Source organism: Gopherus evgoodei, chromosome 8, assembly GCF_007399415.2.
Source record: "Gopherus evgoodei ecotype Sinaloan lineage chromosome 8, rGopEvg1_v1.p, whole genome shotgun sequence".
Taxonomy (NCBI): Eukaryota; Metazoa; Chordata; order Testudines; family Testudinidae; genus Gopherus; species Gopherus evgoodei.
Window position 1 is genome coordinate 100,427,259 of NC_044329.1, and position 19,794 is coordinate 100,447,052.

General features: G+C 46.7%; 1 protein-coding gene across 2 annotated transcripts in view; it reads right to left on the bottom strand.

Moving 5' to 3' along the window:
* ACOT11 (acyl-CoA thioesterase 11) overlaps nucleotides 1-19,794 on the bottom strand; it is a 66,453-nt gene that overhangs the window by 1,940 nt on the left and 44,719 nt on the right. For both annotated transcript variants that reach the window (XM_030573207.1, XM_030573206.1), the window contains 8 exons: nucleotides 17,693-17,812; nucleotides 16,513-16,657; nucleotides 14,325-14,380; nucleotides 6,978-7,044; nucleotides 6,558-6,641; nucleotides 5,702-5,835; nucleotides 2,073-2,204; nucleotides 147-273 (listed from right to left, as the gene is read on the bottom strand). In XM_030573207.1, coding sequence (XP_030429067.1) covers nucleotides 147-273; nucleotides 2,073-2,204; nucleotides 5,702-5,835; nucleotides 6,558-6,641; nucleotides 6,978-7,044; nucleotides 14,325-14,380; nucleotides 16,513-16,657; nucleotides 17,693-17,812 — 865 coding nt within the window. The remainder of the gene's footprint in view (nucleotides 1-146; nucleotides 274-2,072; nucleotides 2,205-5,701; nucleotides 5,836-6,557; nucleotides 6,642-6,977; nucleotides 7,045-14,324; nucleotides 14,381-16,512; nucleotides 16,658-17,692; nucleotides 17,813-19,794) is intronic.

Consider the following 19,794-nt stretch of genomic DNA (forward strand, 5'->3'; position numbering starts at 1 on the left):
TTCCCACCTGAACTGGGTACTGGGGATCTGAACTAAAGCCAACCACAGGTCAGCATGTGCAAGCTCTTGGTTATGGAAGGTGGGTAAAGGCCACGGTGATTGTCGCTGGGGGACACAGCTATCCTCTGGAGAGCTGAAAGCCTCACCTTGGTTAGCTCGGCTGTCTCCTGCCAAATACAGAAGCCAGAACACATCGTCTCCTGTCGGGTGTACTCGGGGTTTGGTGGACAGGTGGGCAGCATGACCGACCTGAACGCAACGACATATGGGTCACTGCAAGAGAAGGAAGCCTGCTTAGGAGCAGTTCACAAGTGCATTGAAAAGGTGAGAAGGGAGCTGGCATAAAATCCTGCTTCTAAGTTAACCCTGCTCCGATCAATGCCAGGAATGCAAGCAGCAGAACTGCCCCACAAACACATGCTCAGTGACAGAATGGAAAATGACCTCTGCCTAGGTATTCGTGCATGGAAACAGCACTGCGCGGCCACAGTCCACCTTCTGCTTCTGCATTTCTACCCGTATTGACTTCAAAAGAAGTTACATCCAAGATATCTTGGAGTGATTTTCTTTTTAATCAAACCAACTGAAAACAATGCAGAAAGAAGGTGTGGGGGACAGGGGGAAGGCTGGCTATGATCTGACCTCTATCTACAAATCTCAGAGTGGCTCCAGTGTCCCCTGTGTTTTTCTCACATCGGGTACCGAAAGCAGGTGAGGTGTCCCTTTCCCCAGGCACACTAAGACAAATATATTGCAGTCAGAGTGGGAACTCCCAATCCACTTAGTGCCAAGGGACTGGAGACTTGGATTTTCAGAGGAGCCTAAGGGTGTCAGGCAACCAGCTCCTACTGAAATTCAGTCTCCCTGAAACTCCTCTGAAATTCCCAGCTGAAGAACTGGGCTAAAAAGGTGGCTGGGGTGAGAATGGTCAGGATCAGCATGTAACAAGTATTCATCTCCTAAACTGCATGCCCACGCTCACCCTTCTCTAGGAAGGGGTAACTAGAATGAGCTCTCCAAGTGTCTTTCGCCAGAAGGCATGATGTCCAGTCCTTGGGTCATTCTTGTGGTTCTTCTCAGAACCATCTCCAATACAAAATCTATCTTTACTCACAGAACTGGGCACAGGATTCCAGTAGCAGTCGCACCAGTGCCAAATACAGAGGTAATAAAACCTGCCTACTCCCACTTGATAGTCTTTTTTAATACATCCAAGGCTCACACCAGCCCTTTTGACCACAACATGGCACTGGGGACGCATGTTCAGCTGATTGTCCCCCAGGATCCCAGTCTTTTTCAGAGTCACTGCTTCCCAGGAGAGAGTCCCCCATTTCTGTAAGTAGGCTGTTCCTAGCTGTACAATCTTACATTTAGCCATACTGAAATCCACACTTGCTTACACCTAGCTTACCAAGCAATCTAGAGCACTCTGTATTAAATCAAGATCTTACATGCAATGCAAGAAGCTACATAGTGAAACACACTCACGTTCTATATACAACAAGTTACTTTAGATCCCTCTTGCAGCCAAAAAATTGTGCAGTGAAAAGGAAGTTGTGTAGCAGTGCCAATTGCTCCTTTATGCAGTGTTTTCAGATGCATAGAGATGAGGCTATGAATTAACTATTTTCATGGTAAAGCATTTTTCACTCGCTCGCTCATAGGATCATTTTCATGGCAAATGTTTACATTCTTCAGCATGTCATAAACTAACCATCTCGCAAGGACTGTGCATCATTGGACGTAAGTATAGGGTTCCAGCAACTGTTCAACACACTGCACTTGAATACCACAGGCACTGAAAGACAGCCTGGCATGAGAGGGAATCCCAGAGATATTTAAACAGGAGAGAAAGCACCATCTGTGGGGATTTGGGAGAGAGCGGAAATACTAAGCATCGACTTTGTAGCACTGAAAACGAACACCACGCTAACCAAACACTAGATGTTTCCAGCCCCATGGGCTGGGCCCAACACTGTTGTCCCTATTCTGTGCACCGGCTGCCAGCAAGCGCTGCACATGGTAAGCCCGCCAGACCCAACATGCCGCTGGAGCCATGCTCATTTACGTACCCTTCATCACAAGGTTTTCTTCTTGAAGCCAGGATAACAAAGTCCTGAGGCTTGTTTTCTTGACTAACCGTCTGACTAACCACGTGGTAGATCGTGTCGTCTTCATCAACTTGCTGGACAAGCTCAGCGCTCCTGGGAAGAGGCAGAAGAACATTCCAAAAAGGATTCAGGCCAACTTCCGAAAGATGAGGTCATCTTCCCAGCACCATGACACCAGACACCTTCCCTTAAAAGATGTCCTCCCTCTCTCTCAATAGTATTTCATCGTATGTAGGGCCCTACCAAATTCACAGCCATGAAAAATCCATCAGACCGTGAAATCTGATCTTCCCCATGAAATCTGATGCCCAGTCAGGGGCTCCTACCGTGTGCTTGGTCCTGCTGCTAGTCCCAGCCAGGGATGGGGAAGGACCAGACATCCTCTTCCCCTGCAAAGACTGTTCCCAGGGCAGGTCAGATCCACCTCAGGGAACCTCCCCAGTCTGCAGGAAGCTCCCTGGCTCCAGCTGTCATTACCCCCCACCTCCATGTAGGAAGTCAGTAGCTCCAGCTGTCATCACCTCTCAGTGTAGGCAGCTGTGACTCCAGCTGTCAGCCCCCCACTCAGGCAAGAGACAGCTGGGAAAAAAAACAGGCCTATGGTAACACGCCCCCCACACCCTGTCACCCCCACTTCTGTGTTACTGCTGGCTGTGGTGTTGGCTTTAGAGCTGGGCACCTGACCAGCAGCCTTCCTCTCTAGCTGCCCAGCTCTGAAGGCAGCGTCCCTGCCAGCAGTAGGGTGGCAATCCCATGACCCCCCTACAATAGCCTTGTGACCCTCCCACTCTGACCACCTTTTGGGTCAGGCCCCTCGGGTTACAATACTGTCATATTTTAATATGTAAACATTTGAAAACCTGAAACTGACTAAATTTTAACCCCTTGGCTGTGAAATTGACCAAAACGGGCCATGGATTTGGTGGGGCCCTAACCATACGGTGTTATTCAGCACTAACTCAGAGACTCCAGACAGAAGCAGTTCAAAGCACAGAAATAACAGCCAAACAAAAGCCAGTTAGACAAACTTACCATCAGAGGGATGAGAAAGAAAAGCTTTCTCTGCTGAAGTAGAGCCACCTTCCCAGATATATCAGCTCTCCCATGGACCACAGGCCAGATTTTTAAACACATCTAGGCACCCAAAGATGCAGGCCATGAAAACCCCACCGGGTGCCTACCTGCCTCTTAGAGCCAGATTTCCAATTTGACTACCCTGTAGTAGAGCATTTTCTTCACAAAATTAATTGCTCCAAACAATTCTCTTATGACCACACCCTGAAATCCTTGCTTAGGCTAAAGATCGGTTGCCTTCTGTGGGAGTTCATACTCGGCTCTCCCTAGGCAAGTGTCTGAGCCAAACCCCACTGGTGTCAATGGGCTTTGGACCAAGTCCTGAGTTCAAGTGTCTGACCTGAAACGTTTCAACTGTATTGTCAAGTAGGTTGCAAATCCTTTTCACGCATTGACGTGGCACCTCCTGTGCCTTCTCAGTCTGGTTTTGTTTATTTTTGAAGGATGGGATTGGCCTGAAATTAGAGGTTGTTTCTGAGCCTGGGATATTTTGGTTTTGATGGAGGACATGAGCTTCGTGGCTGGGATCAGAGCCACAAAGATCACTGACTCACTGTGTGACCTGGGAAAGTCATTTCACCTTCTTGTAGCTCAGTCAACCCAGGGGTAAAATTGGGTAAGGAAGTCCAGTATTCTCACTGACGTGTAGACGTACCCCCCCCCAACCCTCCAGAGCCAACCATCCCTGGGAAAATAAGTTACAGCTCCTTAAACTTCCCAGGCTGCTCCTGTGAGTGGAGAAGTCCTGGATTCAGTGCAAAATAACAACAGGATAGGCCGCTCACCAAGGCTGTGGTACGGGAAGAACGAGTGGCCCTGAGAGAGGTGTCCTCTGTGACAGATACTCCAAAGACTACAGTCTCCATTTTAGAAGTGTTTTATGTATCTGAATGGGCTAGGGATTGTATTCTGGCTCCATGGGGGAGTTACAGGGTTTCCTGCAGGAACTAAAACCACTGGGGCATAAATCATGCAAATCCCCATGCAGCTAAGTCTGGAGAAGCCTCATACCCTGGAGGAAATTGCATAAACTGGTTTGATGTGGTTCATGAGGCCTGGCAAACAAAGAATTGAAAACTGTATCAAGTGACCACTTTGACGTAGGGAGAGGAGCCACACACACTTTTTCCAAGAACTGCAGGACATGAGACAGTGACCCAGACACAGAGGCCCTGCCAAGGACCCTGCCTGCCAGGGTCTCTATGCTGAAGACGGGTGACTGCCTGCTAAGCAAACACTTGCATGTAAGCTGTTCATTGTTTCTAAAAACACTCTCTCTGTAAAGCTTTGCTTCTGAATAACTAGTACACCTCTACCCCGATATAACATGACCCGATATAACACGGTAAAGCAGTGCTTCAGAGGGGCAGGGCTGCGCACTCTGGTGGATCAAAGTTTGATATAACGCGATAAGATTTTTTTGGCTCCCGAGGACAGCGTTATCATCAGGGTAGAGGTGTACTTGATCTATGGAGGCTGGCTGGTCACTGGTTAATCCTGTCATTGCCCCAGAGAGAACAGGGCATGACCTAAAGATAGGTCTGCTGAGGTGATCACCATGAATTGCAGTCCACAATCCCCAGCCTGGGGAGAATGGACAGCAGGATGCTGCCCCAAGAATAGGCAAAATCTCAAGAAGGCCACAAAAGGATCAGAGGTGCAGTTACTTTGGGAACTGTGACACCCTCCTGCAAAGGAGATTTTAAACCAGAGCTCCCTCTGCCTCTGACTGGGTGTCTGTCAATGTGACAGCTTTAAAATCAAGGCAAGTTGCACAGGCATATGATCCTGGCACAAGACTCCGCCCCATCTCAGTATAACCAATTCTAATTACCATCCAAGGCCATGGGAGAGCTAACAGCATATGCTGGTCATAGTGTATAGTCACAGTACAGCCACTTTATGGAGTTGGGAAGAGGAGCACAGCTTTATAGCACAGCACACTTTATAGGAAGATAGACCCCTTATATGGGACAGGAACACAGAGTGTTAAAGCTACGAGCCAGCTCACTGCTGTGGTTACACGCCTCTGCCAGCTAGGAGTCTCAGCTGCAATCCTAGGCTAACAAGACTGGAGGTGTCATCAGCATGCAGGCAGAACACCTGACTAGCTTGTACACATGGCTGGTCTCCAGAAGATAAAAGCCTTACTACTGTCACCAATGGCTAAAGGGGCATCTTCTTTTGCTCGAGTAGCAGCAACGTGTGCTTCAGGAGATAAAGGTCCCAGATTCTATCCTGCTGTACAACACATGCACAGTGTGGCAGCCAACTCAGATGTCAGTACATATCCAGCCACAGACTCCGTACACTGTACGCTCCTGCTTTTGGAGTGGAGTGGGGTGGGGTGGATGATGGAGGGGAAAAAGCACTCTGCATAGCTTGAATGAAGAACCTTTTTGGATTGAGAAGTTGCTTTGAGGCAGGAAAGCCAAAGAAAATAAATTCCACCCCCCCATCCCCAATAAAACAGGAACCATCAATCCTAACATTTTAGCTGTCCTCCAAGTACTCACGCATAATGTCTATCCCATTCGTGCCTCTGTCTTAAGTCTGACAGAAGGAAGAAGGCCTGTGTTGCATCAATGCAGAGGGTCATCTCTATTCGGAAGGAGAGGTACTTGTCTTCCTCCAGCGTGTACATCCTGACCTTTGAGAGGGAGACAGACCGAACAGGTGAGAGCCACAGCCTGCTGTCTTCGTTAAAATGACATTTGAATTTCCTGCAATAAGAGTCATTCATATTTTTGCCTTATTATAATGTAACTGAACAGTTTTGATCTATCTCACACACACACACACACACACACACACACACACACACACACACACACACACACCTACCTTTCATTACATTAGCATGAAGAATCACACATACCAGGTGGTACATGAGGTCTGTATTTTATGAGCTGGTTCTGACTTCACCAATAAGCCCCATGAGTAAGTCACAAAACAGTTGTCCAAGAGACAGTTACCAGATAGCTAGCATGGGTTTTGAATGGAAATGGGTAAGACTGGGGACAGCTCTGCTTGGTGGGTTCAGTGGGATTTTACTAAAGCACAGGTAGTACGGCATCACTAGAAGCCATATATTTTACATGTACATAAGCGTGTGTCTGCAGTGTACATTTGGACATATACAGAATGTTGATAGTATAGACACAGTCATTGAATACATGTGGTACAATCCCATTTATTCAAACTGTTTTGGGGACATCAAACACTTTAGGATTCAGATACCTGGGGGTGGGAAAGGATTGAAACGCGTCCTTTGATCTCAGCACAAGTTGTTTCTGCTACCTGTATGCAGTCCACGAGACTAAAGGCGGCAGTGTTTACTTGTGGGGTGGGGGGTGCGGCAGGGTTAAGTACCTTGTCTATTTCTGCGGCGAGTACCCAATTGGTTTTTGCTACAAGAGTCTTCAGTGCAGAAACATTGTTGTAGCTCAGATAAACCTACATCAAAAACATCATAAGAAAATACCGTAGAAATCACATTGACCTTGGGTTATTTTCCTATATCTAAACTCATGGGATACTATAGCCAAGCTTGCAGCTGCTCAGATACTTAACTAATCAGAGGATAAGAAGGAATTTATTATTCCGGGTAAGAGCTCTCTAATGCTTGCTGTTTTAGATAAGGTTTCATCCTTCTTGTTTCCATAAACCATATTTATTCACATATAAACTTCTAGCTGCTACTTCGTACCTGTTCCTGGGCCTTCCTACAGCACGTGGGGCTTAGGTGCCAGGGGAGGATATGGCCAATATCTACAGAGGCAGTTATTTTACCTTGTTACTTTGGTCCCAGGGCACTGACAATGGCACTTTTGTCTGTTCACAGGAAATGATGTATTTTCTAGGGAAAGCAAAGAAAATTGCTTTAGTTACAGCACTACTGATCTTCAGTACGTGGCAGGGAAAAGGACATCTCAAACACATGCTGGTGAAAGAGAGAGACAGTAAAGTTAGCAGCAGTGTTTTTGACTTCAATATCTTCTCCAGCAATGATCTCCAAAAGGAGTGCAGGGAAAACATGGTCATCTTATGAGTATCTTGGGACCAGGATCCCAGTGGATTGAAACAGCCATTTCTTCTTGGCTCAAATTGAGGGAGCTCAGAGCAACAAAAGCCTCAGAAATCCTGCACATCATTTGCAGGCGGAAGGGAGAGGAATCGGATTGTAGCCCAGGGTGAAAAGAACCTTTAAGGTTTACTTCTAACAAAGGCCAGGCAGTGCCTGGATGGGGCAAGACTAAAACCTGGTCTGCACTAACACATCTGTTAGTCAGGGATGGGGGGGCCTAAGCCCCAACGTTCAGGGCTGGATTTGAACAGGAAGTGCTCCCATCTGGCCTTTCTGGTCAAGCAGGCCAATCTCTGCAGGTGGTCAGGGAGTGGCATAGGCAAGCTGTAAATGGATGGCTTCCACCTGTGCATCCTGTCACAGCAGCCCTTGCCTTCATTTCCCCTTGATTTCTCAAATAACCCATGGACTCAGAAGGCTCTACTGAGTTTAATTTATTACCAAACCGTCCCACTACCAGGAACCAGAATCCCCTCAGCATAGTGCAAACAAACAGTCCAACTCCAGCATCTCTCCCCCTCACCCCAGCCCAGTCCCCAGGTACAGCTCTGGTGTTTCCCACCCCACCCCACCAGCTGGGGCGTTTCTCTGCCCTGTTTCCTTCCCAGCTACAATTCCAGCTCTTGCCCGGACACATCAGCAAGCTCACATCTCCATCATACCCCAGACTTTGGCCCTCTCTGGCCAGCAGGCATCTCCCTGGGCTACTCTGAGCCTTCAGCTCTCTGTGGCCTGGGGACATTTGTAGAAGACCCTCTGGCCACCCTCCTCTTTCACCAGCCTGATCTAGTGCCATTGCTCAACCAGAGAACTTTACCACTCTGTCCTCCCCGGGAATCCCCTCCCTGTAGCTCTTAGCCCAGTTCTGCCTGTGAGCTTGCTTTACTGTGGACTCACCCCTGTCCTGAACTCTGGGTTCTGAACTCCCTTATCAGTTATAACTCCCCCAGGCACCCCACCCTCCCCCTTACACCAAGAAAGGGCAAACTTGGACAGGAACAGGAGAGCTGAGCCTGCTTTCATTTAATAAGCCAGCTGCCCTGTTCACAAGCAGACTCGACCCCAGACTAGGAGCCAGGAGATCTGGGTTCTGTTCCCAGCTCTTCCTCTAACTTACTGGATAATCTCTTTAGCAAGTCTAGGAGAGTCTCTCATGGAAATGGTTTTGGGTGCCCACAATCCAGGACCTGGTTTGCAGAAGTGCTGAAATCTGGCCCCGAGCTTCTCCATTCCAGTTTCCCAGTCTGTTAAATGGGGATGGTACTTATCCACCTTTGTAAAGTGCTTTGAGAACCACAGCTGATGTGTCATTGAAGAGTTCATCACTCGGTTTGTAACAAAACCTGAAGTTGGTCAAGTCTGTTTGGAGGTGCACAGCAGCCCAAGCTTGGATTAGAAGAGATTGGGTTTTATCGCTGGAGCAAACACTATATTTGAACTGTTCACAAGCAGCAAGTCAAATTTGCAGGATGCTGTTTATTTAGGGCCATTTGATGGAAACCTTTACTGTAACGGAAAGGATCGGAATTTATTCCGGGTGTAATGAGTGAACAGCTGATGCTAGACTCAGATCTGAGGGACCACGTGTTTGTTCTCATATTGGCCTTGGACTCAAGGGAAAGTTATAAAACTCCTGGAAGCAGGAGGGAAGATGCCGCAAGACATTCCAGGAAGAAAATATTTTCATTGCTTAATTGCCACACTTCACTACAATCGTATTCTCAGGGACTGAGATACGAGAGTATAATTTGTCTGATAACACCAGATCTGTAATCAGATACATGATATAACCAAGGTGAAGAGTTGAAAAGTAACAAAATAAAGCAGCTGTCTCTTTTGCAAGGCTTCATTGCAACCACATGACCAGAGAGGACTCCAGGAACAGGGATTCACAATGGGTGAGGAAGCTAGGACTCTAACTGCACAAGCAGATAAAACAAGTGGAGAGATGGGGGCAGGGGAAGACAGTGTTCGTAACAGATGTAAAACTAACCAGAGACCAGCTTCCCATTTTTCTACAGATCAGGGGCAGCAGTAAGATACCTGTTAGGATGAGACAACTCAAGTCCAGAGAAGAGCCATTAAAGATCTAGAAAACACGACCTATGAGGGAAGATTGAAAAAACGGGGTTTGATTAGTCTGGAGAAGAGAAGACTGAGGGGCTCCCTGGGGGAGGGGGGGACATAACAGTTTTCAAGTACGTAAAAGGTTGTTACAAGGAGGAGGGAGAAAAATTGTTCTCCTTAACCTCTCAGGATAAGACAGCCACGGCATTTTAGGTTGGACATTAGAAAAAACTTCCTAACTGTCAGAGTGGTTAAGCCCTGGAATAAATTGCCTAAGGAGGCTGTGAAATCTTCAACACTGGAGATTTTTAAGAGCAGGTTAGACAGACATCTGTCAGGGATGGTCTAGATAATACTTAGTCCTGCTATGAGTGCAAGGGACTGGACTAGATGACCTCTCAACGTTCCCTCCAGTTCTAGGATTCTCCAAAACCCAGTCAATTACTGGTCTTGGATGCAACTAGGGCTTTATATCAAGGTTCTGCAGATACTCCATTAAGCCAAAAATAGCAGCTTCTAGGGATAAAAACTGTCTATCCAATAAGTTAACTTTTTCACTGCTTGAGGGGACAGCGTAAGAGATGTGTGCACTCTTGTAATAAATAATACTAATAATATTTAACACTTTGTACCCATCCTTCTAAAAGAGTTTTACAGAGGCAGGCGAGTGTCATTATCCCTGTTTTACTGAAGGGGAAACTGAGGCACAGAAATTCAATGATTTGTCCAACTCTCACAGCAGAGCCAGGAATAAGGACAGCAAGAATACAAGGAGCAATACACAAATGGAACACGATAGATGTACCGACTCTCAGGCTCAAGTTGTTTATTCATTCCATATTTTACCCACTAAAGCAGAGGTGGGCAAACTTTTTGGTCCTAAGGCCATATCGGGTACAGAAATCATATGGAGGGCCAAATAGGGAAGGCTGGGGGAGGCTATGCCTCCCCAAACAGCAAGAAGTGGCCTGGCCCCCGCCCCCCTATCCAGCCCCCCAGAATCTCCACCCAACCCCCCATGCTCCCCACCCAACTGCCCACTCCAGGACTCCTACATCCTATCCAAACACCCCCCAGATCCCCCCTCTGCCCCCATCCAACTCTCCCTGCCCCACATTACCTGTGAGGTGGGGGAAAGGGAGGCTCAGTCCTTTCCCTGTGCATTTCCCCTGCTCGTTTGGCTGCTCTCCCTGGCAGTCGGGCAGGGCTCACTCCCTATCTGGGCCTGGCTACTGGGGCCAGGGGCCAAGCATGCTGGGGGTGGAGGGGCACCCTGGCTTGCTCTGGCCCTGTCCCAGGCAGCAGGACCCAGGTTCCTTGACCACCCCCCTGCAGCCCCCTTGGAACTCCCCCTGACCACGCCGCCTTGGAGCACCAGGTCTGGCGGCACTATAGCCATGCTGCCCAGGCGCTGGGGGAACTAACTGCGCGGGAGTCAGGGAGGGAGGGGAGCAGAAGAGGAGGAGCCAGGGGCTAGCCTCCGCCCCGCTCACTGCGCAGCTGAGGAGTTGGGCTGACTCCTCCGCAAGCCTGGCCTGACCCCACTCCCTGGCTGAGCTCGGGGGCCAGAGGGAAGGGTCTTGCGGGCCAGATGTGGCCCGTGGGCTGTAGTTTGCCCCCCTCTGCACTAAACCACACTGCTTATCTTGTGCTCCAAGAGCACCAAATATTCAAGATCTCTAATCCTGGCTCTCAAATGCTTGGAAGTCTTGGGCAAATCACTTCGCTCTGCCTCAGTTTCCCCAAGAATAGAGTGAGGTTAATAAATTCTTCCCTTCCTGCCCCACAGCAGGGAGATAAAACTGGATGATTACAAAGCACTTCCAAGATGAGGTAGCATTAGAAGAGGGCTAATCATTATGATTATTACAGATTGATCTTGTCCAGCTATGTATTTGTGCGTTCTCTGTCTATGCAGATATTATAGTGCATTAATCACCAAGGTATCTGGATACTAGAGAGTGTGTTTTGACAGTAACGGATGTATAAAATAAGCACAGCCCTGTGAGGCTGTGTTTTACACACATTCTGCTTCTGAATTTAGACATTTTTCCTGTGCTGTCCCTACCATCTTCTCTCTCCAGCTCCCCTACATAGATCTGCTTTATGTCTCTCTTCCTAACGCCCATGGCTTGGCACCACACCACTTAACCCTCAAGTACCTTTTCACAGAAGCATAGAAATGTAGGAATTGGACCTCAAGAGGTCACCTGGTCCAGCCCCCTGTGCTGAAGCAGGACCAAGATCATCTAGACCGACCTTGACAAGTGTTTATCCAGTTTGTTCTTAAAAACCTCCAACGAATGACATGGATTCCACAGTCTCCCTTGGATGCCTGCCCATTCCAGTGCTCAACTGTCCTAATAATTAAGTAGTTTTTCCTAAATCTTCCTTGCTGCAGGTTAAGCCCATTACTGCTTGTCCTGCTTTCAGTGGACATGGAAAACAATGATCATCATCATCATCATCATCTTTATAACAGCCCTTAACATATTTGAAGATTGTTATTGGGTTCCCCCCCACCTCGACCTCTTTTCTCGAGACTAAACACGCCCATCTTTAACCTTTTCTCATACATCAGGCTTTCTAGGCCATTTATCATTTCTGTTGCTCTCCTCTGGACCTTCTCATTTTTCCTAAAGTGGGACACCTAGAACTGGACACAGTTCTCCAGCTGAGGCCTACCAGTGCAGAGCAGACTGGGACAATTACCTCCTGTGCCCTACCTATACAACACTTCTGTTAATACATGGCAGACTGATACCTCTTTAGCAACTGCACCACACTGTTGATTGATACTCAGTTTGTGATCCACGAGAACCCCCAGATCCTCTTCAGCAGTACCACCACCTATGCCTCCTCGTGAAGTCCATTTGATTTTTCCTTCCTAAGTGAAGTACTTTGCACTTGTCTTTATTGATTTTCATCTTTTGATTTCAGACCAATTCTCTAATTTGTCAGTCATTTTGCATTCTAATCCTGTCCTCCGAAGTACTTGCAACCCCCTCCCAGCTTGGTTCCACCATAATCCAACTCCATTATCCAACTCCTTGCTGCTTTCCACTCCATTATCCAACTCATTCATGAAAATATTGACTAGTACCAGACACAAGACAGACCTCCAGAGGACCCCTCACAAATACCTCCAGTTTGAACCAGCAACTTCCTGACAATTACTCCGAGTACAATCATTCAGCCAGTTGTACACCCAGCATAGCCATTTCATCTGGAATGCATCTCCTTAGTTTACTTACGAAAACGTCATGTGGGAATGACATTTTCCTTACTTAAAAAAAATGTACATCAAGGTAGATCATGTCTACCGCTTCCCTCCATTCACCTGGCCAATAATCCTGTCAAAGAAGGAAATCAGGTTGATTTGGCATGATCTGTTACTTGAGCTTGATAAATCCATGGTGTCCATTTCTTATAACTATATAATCCTTTAGGTGCTTACAAAGAGATTGTTTAATAATTTGTTCCATATCTTTCCAGGTACTGAAGTTCGGCTAACTGGTCTGTAAATCCCTGGGTCCTCTGTGTTCCCCTTTTTAAAAGCTAAGTGCTATATTTATCCTTCTCCAGTCCTCTGGGACCTCACATCCTCCACGAGTTCTTGAAGACAATTGGCTAATAGGTCTGAGATTGTATCAGCTTGTTCCTTAAATATCCTAGGGTACATTTCATCAGGACCTGCCAACTTGAATGCATCTAATTTATCTAAGTATCCTTTAACTTGTTTTCTCTCTATTTTACCTTGCGTTCCTTTCTCTTTGTTGCTAATATTGTGTTAAGTAACTAGTCACAATTTACATTCTTAGTGAAGACAAAGTAGGCATTAAACACTTCATCCTTCTTGATGTCCATTATTAGCTCTTCTTCCTTGTTAAATAGGGGCCTACACTTTCCTTCATCTTTCTCTTCTTCCTAATGGATTTATAAGCCCATTTCCGATGGCCTTTTTTGTCCCTCCATACTTGTGTGATTCTGGTGTACTCATCCTTAGCAGCTTGCACACATCTGCACTTCTTGACAGATTCCTTTCGGATTGTCAGATCCTTAAAGAGTTCCTGATGGAGCCATACTGACCTCTTACTATTCTTCTCATCTTTCCTTCACATTGGGAGAGTTGGGTTGCACCTTACTACTGTCTCTTTGAGCAACTGCCACCGCTCCTGAGCTCCTCTGAGTGTCTTTCTGCTTCAAGTTGAGCTCAGCACGGAATAGGTTGGGCTAGAAAGGCAACTGGGAGTCTGGGCTGAATTCTAATCCTGTTTCCAACACTGACATGCTGTGAAGAAACCATTTGAACTCTGGTCTCGGTTTCCCAAACTCAACTCCCGGAGCGCTGGAAGGTTAAGTTCCTCCAGTCTCTGAGAAATCCTCACATGAAAGGTGCTATGTAAGTGCCAAATATCATCACAGCCATAGCGTGCAACCCATCCCCCACACATAGGCACCGACTTCCTGCATTTCCAGGGGGTGCTCCACCCCTGCCCCCACTCCACCCCTTCCCCCAAGGCCCCAGCCCCATCCTGCCCCAGCCCCGCTCCTCCCGCTCCCCGCACCTTCCACTAAACAGCTGACTGCGGTGGGCGGGAGGAGCTGATCAGTGGGACCTGATGACGGGTGGGAGGTGCTGGGGGGAGGGAAATGAGCTGACTCGCAGGGCTGCCAGTGGGTGCTAAGCACCCACTATTTCTCCCCCCCCCCCGTGGGTGCTCCAGCCCCGGCGCACTCAAAAGTCAGCACCTAGCCGCCCCCCCCGCCACCACTACACACACACCCCCCTACCTTCCATGGTACAGAAAGCCATGGGCTACCTCCAATTTTCCCAGCTTTTACTGAGTTACCTGCATGTGATCATTCAGAGCAGAACATGCACTGGAATAAAAAAACACTGTTCTATTCAAAATGCTAAAGCTTCTCTTCCCCACCCCCATTATTTTTTCCTTCTTCGTTTGAGGCTGATCCTTTTCACTCACCTGTCCAATCTAATTTTTTTCCTAGCACTGGCTTCTCTGTACCGTCTCTCGCCATCCTGTGAAATGGAAACACGTTCATGAGGTTAAAGTTTTGGAAAAATAATAAAAATTTATTGACCAGAAAACAAGTTTTTTCAACATTAAGAGAGCGAACCAATCCCACAGCCTCTGCTGGTCTCAGCTGCCCCCACCAGCAGCCTGGGCTAGGACTGTCTTCCTGGCAGCAGGTCAGGTCAGCAGCGCTGGGTTTGTCATTGTTTTTAGAGTACAGACAGAACCTCCCGCCTGTACCCCCAGGTTGGCTAGTTCTCCCACGAGCATTCCTCTCAGCAAGCCACCCCAGTATGCATTGCCTCACACACTGCTGGTGCTACTCTGTGTAGGTGCCTGGCCTCTGGGAATTCTACCCCCGAGGAGTCAGAATAGGGGAGTTGATCAGGTTTTTCCCAGAATGCACCGATGCAACAGAGCTATGCAATGTGGTAGAAATGGATGGCTAACAGCCAATGCATTTGTGCTGTGTGAGAGCGCGGGGTGGGGAGGGGTGTGGAGAACCTGCTGTGCAGACAACTCAGTTGTGTTTGTTGTAGCCAGGAAATACGCAAGACCCAAACTGATTACAAAAACTTGGTTGTACTTGTTATGTAGACAGGGCCACTGAGTGAAGTCAAGTTAGCATTGTACAGCTATTTGACTTAGTAAGAGGATACTGGTTAAACGCTTGCATTAACTACCAGGCTCCCTTGCCGCACGCTGCTAGGCAATGCTGCTGCCTGCCAGTTGCTATACGGGTTGTGAATTTCCTCTGATTTTCCAAATGGGCTGATATAGCACCAATTGATTTACTACAAATATTTCCGTTTTACTGCCGTTTGCATTAACATTCAAGTCACTCTCCTGAATTCACAAGAACTTTTTAAACACAAGTCAGCCTCCTTCAGATTCCATGATTTGTTTAAATCCACCACTGTTACTGAGAAATTCATTACAGTTGTCTCAGCATTGCACAGTATCTGAGATCTGCTGCTCCAGAGCCAGCCAACCACTGGGGATTTCCGTACACCTCTCACTTGAACTTCAGTTAAAGCCCTCACCCCTTCAATGGGGCGTCTCATGCTCTGGCTTTAAACACGTAAGTACTCAGCAAGGCCACAATCCCGGAAGTAACTTGTGTAGTGAAGTACATTCAGCTGTTAGCAAAGCACTGGAAATATATACCAGCCCTCATGTGATCCTACAGAGAGACTTTGATTTAGTTCATCAGTTTTGTATCACAGAAGTGCTCAAGGAACATGGGATGCACTCATGCGCTTCTAACACACTTCAAAACATTCTCATTTTCTCTTTAGAAGGGAAAAAGATGAGTTTTTCCTCTATCTGAAAACTCTAATTTCTCTTCCTTCCTTCTCTGCTTGCTTCGTTCTGATGGAGCTCAATACTTCATGGTTCTAATCTGTTTACATTGTTCTTTGTACCATGCATTGCCAAGCCCATGAATATGAGCAAAACATTGGCTTGTTAAATTAATATTCTCTTGGTGTTTTCCGCAGGAACTGAAATTAGAGAGGGAGGCTGGATTTACAGGGGGGAGGAGATCAAAGACAAACAACTAAATTGGCAACACTGAGAAACCTCTCTGTGCCCTAGGGTAAATCCTAGCGGGAGGGGCAGCAAAGACATCCTCTCCTAATTAATCCGTGGCTGCATGGACTTCAGTCATCATTTATTTTACATACACTGGCTACATAGGATTCAGGACCTTCCACCCCGACCCTTGGATTAAAGGAGAATTTCTGTTATATGTAATAGCACAAGGGCTTATAGCCTCATAAGCCAAAGAAGATGGACAGCTGGAGGGGTGTCGTGGTCCTGCGCACTTGAGTAAGCAATATTCTCAAGTCTTGCCCGGCTAATACATTTCAGTCTCTACATAGGACATTTTTTATTATGAATAATAATATGAAATCAATGTAAATTCACTCTCTATTGAGCAATTTGATTTCCATTTTAGCAAGCTGCATCTGTTTTGCAGTGAATCAGATAAATGCAATAGAATTAAAGGCTGTCAAGCTTGGAGCAAAACAAGATTCAGCTGCATCCTACTTCCCCAGATTTTTACATCACTGCACAAGCCCACTGATGTGGGCAATGTCACTTTCTAGGCCCTGATTATGGTTTCCATTCTTACCCCAACTTCTGGTTTCACCATCGGAATGGCACTAGGCTGACCCTCTTGATCCAAGACAACAAACGTCATGAAGGCACTGTTGATATGTCTTCGACTGACTTCCATTTCCTGTCGATAGGCCTCCACACAAACACCAACCTCCATGCTGGAAAGAAAGAATGGAAGCAGATCATCTCTATGTGCCTGGGGCATAAAGCAACGCTACTGCCTAGCTAAAGGAATCCAGTGTGCCATACATTTCATTGCTTATTTACCAATAATCAAAAAGCAGAGGAACCTAAGAGTGGACCTACTAGATCAGTCCAGCTCAATCAGTAGGATATGAAAAAGGCAATGACTCAAGCAGAGCACATGCAACTTTTCAAATCTTGACGCAAGTTTTCAACAAAATTTGAAATTTCAGCCAAAAAAAGGAAAATCTTTGCACTGAAATCTGAAATTTTCCCCTCCAGTTTTTTGACTAAATCTGGTCACTTGGACTGGACACACCACTCTATTATGTCAAGCAAATTTTGCCCACAGTGACAGCTCCCATGGATTTTAATGGATGTTGCATGTACTCTGAGAGCAGATTTAGGGCATAAAAATCTATTTTGAAAATTCACTGCTTCTCATGTAAGAATAAAGAGGTTATTTTGAAAACCCACAGTAAAAAAAACTTATTTTTTCCTGCCTGATGTTTAGACCTCATCTATGTAGGAAGTAGAATAAAAGGAAGTAAATAAAGACACGCAGTGATTGGCTGCAATAAACTAGATGATTTAACGGGTCTTTTTTTATCTTTTATTTCTATTAATTTATAGATTGTGAATTTATCTTTATTTGAACCCATTTCAAGCTATTTGAGCCAATTCAGATTTATTCTCAGAACAATCTACAATCTGAACTTCTGAACCAAACTGATTTTACAGTCAGTAATGCATTCTGTAATGCAAGTGGAAAACACTGCTCTGCTTATCTGTTAACATAGCTGATCTCTTTATATAGAACCAGATATTGAACTCATATTACAACAGATATTGAACATTGGCAATTCCTTCCTGTTCAATTATTTTTCTTCATTTGTGTAAATCCAGCAGCTAATAACTTCCATGGTTTTGTTTTCAAAGACAAAAGTGCAAGCTTTGTTGAACTTTCTTATCAAAATCCATTCAAAACCCTGAACCAGAGAAAGATGTACCTATTTTTGAACGAATTATTAACAATAGCTTTTAACAGAAGGCGGTCCCCAACTTGTGATGGTCCTCTGAAATGGAACATTTCAATGGTCTTCAGAGTGGGGTGGGCATGGCACAGCCGGCTGTGGGAAGGGAGAGAGATTTGATTTGCAAAATGCACTCAGAATGAGGAAGCTATTTCACCAAGCCAACATATCAACCAGCGTGCATGCCCTGCTGCTGGACAATATAGCAGACCTGCGCAAGTGTTCGTGCACAAAAGGGAAACCACTCAAGCCAGAGAGCCCTGAGAACAAGACAGGAGGCAGGTTCTTGTCAGGTGACACAGGTATATGCAGCAATCACCCAAAGCAAAACCTTTGATGCTGGCCTAGCTATCACCATTACACAGTCCCCAGCAATGTTCAGCTAGCCTGAGATATTTGGGCCTATTTGCTGCCCTCCAAAAGGCAGCCATTGAGGTCTGTATTCCCCTGAGAACACGTCTTTTGCCTTGGCTCCAAGCCTCTTGGCCCAGATTCCCCATATTGTGAATAATCATTCTCCAAGCACCGAAGGTCACTTGTGCAGAGAGATGCACCCTTTTCCTAGCCAACTGAGAGAGTAAACGACTGGGACCCCACTCTGCGATTCCCATGTGGCAGGGCAAAACCCTGCCAATAACCCACCATCAGATCAGCTCGTTACAAGCCAGTCCCTGTAGCCAGGTCACAGGTTATACCCCCTTTCCACTCAAAGAAGGGCCACAGGATCCTTACCTCCCACTTCGTCACTAGAGCTAGAGACACAGAAGCTTGGTTTAAAAAACATCATCCGAAGAACAGATGTGTCTTCACAATATGTCTTCCTCCTGCTACCGCACTGCAGTGTTAGCACTTGGTAGGCACCCAAATGACGGCACGGGACTTGGGCCCACATTCATTTTGGCAGAGCGGCAAGAATGCAACAGTCACACAGGCAGTGCATGATACTGGCACCCAACCCAAGTGTGTCTGGAGCACGATGTACATTTTATGATTAAATAATTAGGGAGGGAGGGAGAGAAATTTGCTCTGAATTTCTACCAGTGCCCTTCAAGTGCAGTTATTCTGGGGCTATTGTTCCCATTCCACTGTAAAATCAGAACAGAGACTACTCCTTGTTCAGTACGAGTCAACCTGAGAACTCAAAGTTAGTCTCTGAAGATCAAAAAACTAAACCCCAAAAAGGTAGATAGTGAAAAATGAGATAAGACATTTAACTCCTTCATTACCTCCCTTCCCATCGCATCGCACACAGAGGATTCAGAATGCCCATAATTAATGCATACAGAGCACCATCTAATGGACAACTGCTGATTTATCTATGACAGAATACATCAGTCCTGGACATCCTTCAAGGTTCAGAATAAATATCCCCCAGTTCTTATATAGCTCTTTTCATCGGTCACTCTCAACGCGCTTTACAGAGACAGGAACCACTGCTATCTCGCTCTCTACAGATGGGGAGCGAGAGGCGCAGAGCGATGAAGCGACTTGCCCCAGGTCATGAAGAAGTGTTTCCAGGATCACAACAGTACACTGGAAATCTGTCCCTGGTCACGACATTGCACCAGACTACGTATTTGTACATGAACAGAAAACACTGGCAGGCTTTGCAGAAGAGCTGCTTCCAAATACACACAGGGAAAGAACCCTCACAGGGGAAACGTACTGCTACAGGCAGGCCAAGGGCGTAACGTTCCCCACAACTGAGCTGCCTCACCAGAAGGGAGGCACATACGAGACCATGCAGCCTCAGTCAAGGGGTAGAGCTGATTCTGTGGGATCTGTTTTGATGGTGAGATTCCCACCTCGCTCATAAGACACAGAGACACACCCGCATCCCCCAGATTGGACACACAGTGTTAAAACTTTGTGGTGTGATGGAATGACGACATCGTGACATAGGAATTTGTCCCACTAGGCAAACTCCAAAGCTGGCATCCCTTAGTCGGGCAGTCTAGTCAAAGCTGGCTCCCCAAGAGTAGCGCTCGGGTGGATAATCAGCAACATGGGAAGGGCAGTTTGAGTCCACCCCATCTCAGGCTGTGAGGACTGGGCCTAGTCAGTATGCGGGGAGATCT